Source organism: Pelobates fuscus, chromosome 8, assembly GCF_036172605.1.
Source record: "Pelobates fuscus isolate aPelFus1 chromosome 8, aPelFus1.pri, whole genome shotgun sequence".
Classification (NCBI taxonomy): domain Eukaryota; kingdom Metazoa; phylum Chordata; class Amphibia; order Anura; family Pelobatidae; genus Pelobates; species Pelobates fuscus.
Window position 1 is genome coordinate 78,893,584 of NC_086324.1, and position 6,422 is coordinate 78,900,005.

General features: G+C 37.8%; 1 protein-coding gene across 1 annotated transcript; it reads left to right on the plus strand.

Moving 5' to 3' along the window:
* The first annotated feature begins 522 nt into the window (after positions 1-522).
* Positions 523-1,989, plus strand: LOC134571626 (gamma-crystallin-3-like). Its single transcript, XM_063430095.1, has 3 exons — positions 523-557; positions 1,070-1,312; positions 1,649-1,989. The coding sequence occupies exons 1-3, from the start codon at positions 549-551 to the stop codon at positions 1,919-1,921; spliced, it is 525 nt and encodes a 174-aa protein (XP_063286165.1). The 5' UTR covers positions 523-548; the 3' UTR covers positions 1,922-1,989.
* Positions 1,990-6,422: the final 4,433 nt, after the last annotated feature.

Sequence of the window (6,422 nt, forward strand, 5' to 3'; positions counted from 1 at the left end):
ATAAAAATTGAATAAAAAAAATAAAAAGATTTTGTTAGTGCTTTTAAAACAGTAATTTTACAATAAATGTTGAGCATTATTAAGTTATCCAGTAAAAGGTAACTTGTATGTTTCTATATTGAAAAATAAAAGATTATTATACAATACCAGCAACCACTGGTTCCAATGCCTACATTTTTATGAAATAAGATAAAATAAAATAATAATTAAAAAAATAGCCTGACACGTGTCTGTAAGTGAATAGAGAAATATATCCCTATTCAAACATGCTCAGTACAGGTTTGGTGACGATATCGAAAAGCTCTATAAGAGGAGCAATGAAATGCAGGTGCCAGCAAGTATACAAACAGCAGTCATATAGAAATGCATGATTGTGTCAAACACAATAAAGAAAACAATAGCTATACATTCTACTTAGTGGCAGAAAGAAAACAGCTCAGCATTGCTTTCAGTGGATGTAAGCATCAGCAAGATTAATGGTATATAAAGGTCCTTTGTCCTAAGTGTAACAGCACAACTTGCTTGAGCAAATCAACTCATTACTCAAAATGGGAAAGGTAAGATGATCTGAAAATGTTAAACCTTTATTAAATGTTAATGTTTCAACAATCTGTTTACAGGCAATACATAAATAGTGAATTACTGAGAGTTTAGTTGAAAGACATATTATTGGGATGTTTATAACACATAGTAATGCAGGAAAAAGATATTGTGCTCCAGTTGGATATTACCTTAAACTGTCATCGTCTTCATTAATTGCCTTCATTTCCCTAAATACTTTTTTTTAAGTCAACATTATTAACATGACTCTCACACAACAACCAGATGACAAATTTAATGTAAGATAACTAATACAATTTAATATGAACGTGAAGATGCATATTGTGTTAAAGTGAGAGTAGAGGAAAAGCCAAGAATTAGATTTAATTTCAGGGAACATTTATTTGTATTATGCGTTTATGTCATGATCTTTACTTATATGTGGCACTTAAGAACCACAATATTGCTATTATACATAATTAATAGAAAAAAAAATGGAAAGTACTTTAACTTATGTTTCCTCTCACAGATCATCTTCTACGAGGATCGTAACTTTCAGGGCCGTCATTATGAGTGCAGCTCTGAATGTCCAGATTTGTCCTCATATTTTCACCGTTGCAATTCCATCCGAGTGGAAAGTGGAAATTGGATCCTATATGAGCATCCTAGCTATAGAGGACACCAGTATTACCTTAGCAGGGGAGAATATCCTGATTTTAGTCAATGGATGGGTTTCAATGACTCCATTAGATCCTGTCGTATTAGCCCACAGGTAAATATATTTTAAAGAAACGAGCTTTATCTCTAAAGGTCTGCATGTAAAGTTATTGGCTATAGCAGTAAATGCAAAGAGAGCGAGATAATTAGTTTCAAATTCTCAGTATAAGTTATTGCAACCTTTATTTTTGAAAATATAGCATTTTTTTGTACTTAGTAATTTTATTTTACATTTTCTAAAATATATTAGCTTCCACAACGGCTTAAAAGCATCATGCATGGCAAAAACATTACTATTCCATTGGATATTTGTGTTCATTGGATATTGAAATCACAATTTACAAATTATTATAACTGAAAGTAAAAATAATATTATTTGCTTCCCTTAAAGCATCACGGTTCATTCAGAGTGAAGGTCTACGAGAAGGAGGATTTCAGAGGACACATGATGGAGTTCACTGATGATTGTTCAAATGTCTATGACAGATTCCGTTACAATGATATTCACTCCTGCCAGGTGCTTGATGGTTACTGGATGTTCTATGAGGAGCCCAACTATAAGGGACGTCAGTATTACCTGAGACCTGGAGAATATAGACAATTTAGTGACTGGGGTGCCATGAACCCCAAAATTGGCTCATTTAGAAGACTTCACCATTTCTAATAAGTTAATGAGTAAAATAAAATATTGTAATTCAGAAAAAAATTAAAATTATCAAAATGTAAAATGTGTTGCTATGTTTTACTTTACAAATATATCAATAAATAAACTTGCGCATGCCTGGAAATATTTTTGGGCTGAACCATCTCATCCCCAAAAAATAAATAAATTTCGAGACAGTAGAAATTCATACTGCCAATAGTGAGATGACTTTTTTCCCTTCTGGGAGGCTGTCAAAGTAATGCCAAAGTTTGCTTCACTGCTATATATTTACTTCAAACCTTCACTTTGTGGCTTAAAAAAAATGTGGGTGGATTTGCATTGGTGGCCTTGGAACACTCACCACTATGACAGCACTTTCTTGACTAATGGTAATGGGAAGGGAGGTGGTGGAGGTAATAATAATATTACTGAGTGAGCTACTTTCAGCTCCGGTAGGAGCTGATACTCCAACTGTTTCCATTAAATAAGTAAGGGCACAGCAGGTTCAGAAAATAGTGGACTGCTGCCTCTACTCTCCAAACTCTGCTATTTTAATTCCTCCTCATAATAGTCATAGTCTTCCTCAGACAGACTTAAACAAATGTCTGGAGTGGTTTGAAAAAGAGCAATTTAATCATCACCAGATTCCTCACCATCACTATAACCATCGCTACCATAACCAGACACTGAGGACATTACTTGGGTACTCTGGTCTACCTCTTCAGTAAAGATGGCTATCATGGTAGTGACAACGTTTCTGCTGGGCACTCCCTTAGTTCATTTTTTGAGTGAGCTACAATACATAGGGGTAACATAGGCAATGGCAACAAGTCCCTTACTTTCAATGATCCCTTGCTCCGAGCACAGTAAAGCACGATAGCGGTAACAATTTAAGTATTTGTGTAGAAGGAGCTGCATTGTAAGAGTGGCGGCTCAAGTTATTGGAGTGGCAGCTCAAGTTATTGGAGCATGAAAAATACAATTGCCTCCAGGGTACTGAATCAGACATAATGGACATGATGCTAACACCAGTGGTGTATTTTGGATTTGTGCTGCCCTAGGCACGACTAAATTCGGGCACCCCCAAAATCTAAATTTGACCCCCAATTCGTGTCAAGGCCACTTTTTGGACTGACAGACACATGCCCTCATTGATACATGCACTAATATACACTCTCTGACAGATACAGTCATTGGCACACACATACAGTCATAAGCACACACTGTTTAACCAACACACACTTTCACTGACAGACACACACTGACACACCCACTCACTGACAGGCACACACTCTCAGATACACATAAAATGACATACACACACTGACACACACTCACAGGCACACCCATTCTCACTGAAAGACACACACACTTTTACTCACAGACACACACTGACAGCTACGATCACTCACTCACTCACTCGCTCACTCACAGTAAGGTGGACAGCCCCAGAACACAAGGCAAGAAAGGCATTTGTCTGGGAGCTTGGGGTGGCATTTTTTGGCACCCCCCCCACTGAAAGTGCCGCCCTAGGCAAATGCCTTGTTTGCCTTGTGGTAAATACATCCCTGGCTAACCCCACTATCTTGAGGCAGGATACTACTAATAGTGGTGGGGGTGATAGGTGAGGTGTCAGTTCAGCAGTCCTCATGGCTGAGGAAGAGGTGCTCAGACTCTCAGAGACCACAGCACTACTGCCCCTTGTTCTCATTACAATAAGTTAGGGAAATGAATGATTGTGTGTTGTGTAAACTAACAAAACTTTATTTTTTTTAAAAATGGTGTTTGTGCTGTTAAATGAGTTGGTGCTTGGTGGATTTACTACTGTAACGTTATTGTTTTTCATTTTCAGAAACTCTACACAACACAGCACACAGTCACTGCCCAGTGCTTGCACACTTGGTCAGCGCACACTGGATTGAACAGACACAGGACAAATACAAAAGGATTTTCTTTCTACAAACACAAAAAAAAAACAGTCAAACTGTAAATTGGTCATTCCACGTTGGTGTCATGTGGCAAGACACGGCACTAATAGTAACCCCTATTCTCACACTAGTATGATTAAAACAATAAATTATCCCATAACTGTTTATGTGAGTGCCATATTGGTAGTACATAGGCAACAAGAACATTCCCTCCACCCCAAAAAACGGTTTTCTTCCCACAAACCAAAAAAACAAACTGTCGAACTATAAATTGGTGATTTCAAGGTAGTGACAATCAGTAGACAAAGCGCTAACCGAACCAGTCTAACACTAAGATGGATGAAGCAGGCTATTCTCCAATCAATGTTTGTGTGAGTGCTAATGTGGCCGTTGCTAAGCAAGAGGTACTTTGTTTTGCCTCATACATACATAGTGGCAAGTTTTTTTTAGCAGTCGACTCATAGCATTATCTTTTTTACCCCAATCCCTTTATCTGTTGACTAGCTTAAACTTCTTTCTCACTTTTTGAAAAAGCAGAGGGTTCTGCTGTGGCTGCTGAGTCTTTTTTCTCTTCTGCCACAACAGAACAGACTTGGGATGTGTGCAGAGATGATGTTCATCCCTGCACTTGTCAAATGTCCCCAAATGTTTACCTTGCTAACCCATATCCCACACTTCATCTATCTTCCACACTATTAAAATGGTCACTTTTCCCCTACGCTGTAGACCTGCTTCAGCCTGACGTAAAATGAGGGATCTAATACTGTTCTGCTCCTGCTCTATTTAAGTGCCACAGCTGCTTTTTAATAATTTGCTTGTTGCTGTACCACTACCTCCTACAGTAGCACTACCAGTGGTGAGTGTGACACTGGTGGTTATGGGACAGAACGTTTGATGTAACTGTTACCTCTGTCAAATTAGTAATTACTACTACTACCACCCATCTCTGTTGTTTAGGAGATGGAGTCATCAAAGTAGACTCCAGTTGTTCCTCAATTTTTTTCTCTAAATCATAATCTAATTCCTCCTTATGCTCTAAGCATATAAAAAGTGTATAAAGAGGTTACACTTGCAGGCAATAATAGTGTATAGGTGACTGACTACTACTTTGCAATATAGGGCTGCTGCTAGCATTTGGGGTGCTAACAATTTGGCTCCACTTCTCCCTGTACTTGTGAGGGTTCTGCTGATCTTACTCTCAGTTGCTCTAGTCTACAACTAAACTTATTCAACTGTTTACTAGAATACATGCATACCCTACTTTTCCCCTGCCTTTAATAGTTTGCAATATAATACAGGCATTCTCTTACTAGGTGGTGGGCCACATATTTATTTCCAAGATTGTCGATGCTGAGTCTGCAGACCCATAGTACTGCTGCCTGCAGTATGCTATTGGCGCATCATCTTTCTAGTCTCTGCTACAACATTTTCCTTAAAAACCATACTGTACCACATTCCTATGGTGCTCCTGCTGTTTCATTAAACAAATGTATTAATATATAATGATTTAACACACAGCACAACTTAACTTAAACACAAAGAAAATGAACGTGCACTGAAGCAACTTGAAAATACTTTAAGCACAATATTTTTTCAAGAAGAAAAATATGTTTGTGCTATTTGTTATATTTTTAAATTAAAATAAATAAATAAATAAATAAATAAATAATATGTTCCTGCAAAACTACTAATAATAATAATTTGCTTCTACAATAAAAAAAAAATACAAAATAACACGACAGGTGCATAGTCACCATATGGGGAGGGGAGGGTTATACGAACCTGACCCAAACCCACCCAATAAGACACCAACAGATATTATAGTCACCAGAACAACTACAGCTTATTGAATTTTTTCTGGTGAGTAGATTCATTACCTTCAGGCTTTTTGCTGTAAACACTGTCTTTTCAGAGAAAATATAGTGTTTACATTACAGCCTAGTGATAACTTCACTGGCCACTCCTCAGATGGCTGTTAGAGATCCTTCCTGGGTCATGGCTGCCAAAAATGCATCCAAACATTCAGTATCTCCTCCCTCTGCATGCAGACACTAAACTTTCCTCATAGAGATTCATTGATTCAGTTCATCTCTATGAGGAGATGCTGATTGGCCAAGTCTTTGTTTGAATTGTGCTGGTTCTTCCCCTGATCTGCCTCTTTGTGAGTCTCAGCCTATCCTATGGGGAAGCATTGTGATTGCATCAGGCTACCACTTCTGCTGACAGTGCAGGCAGTGGGCAAGTCTAAAGGAAACAGGGACTAAGTAAGCAGCTGCAGACAAATAAAAGTACGATTTTACTATATTTACGGAGGCATGAGGGGGCCAGGGTGGCTATATGGTGGATTTAACCCTATAGGGTCAGGAATACATGTTTGTGTTCCTGACCCTATAGTGCTCATTTAAACTTATCATGTACACATATATAAAAGGTCATTACCCGACACCCAAAGGCAATTACAATATGATACAATACAGAAATTGTGATAAAGCTGAGTATCTAAGAAAAAAAAAGATAACAAATAATAGTGCAACACTGTTGATTATCAAATAGTGGTGCCCCCACTAATTGTGGAACTCATAGACTCCAAATAT

Excerpts from the sequence above, each read along its gene's own strand:
- LOC134571626 (XM_063430095.1), top strand. Across the intron at positions 1,313-1,648 it reads CCTGTCGTATTAGCCCACAG|CATCACGGTTCATTCAGAGT; the intron begins GTAAATATATTT and ends CTTCCCTTAAAG.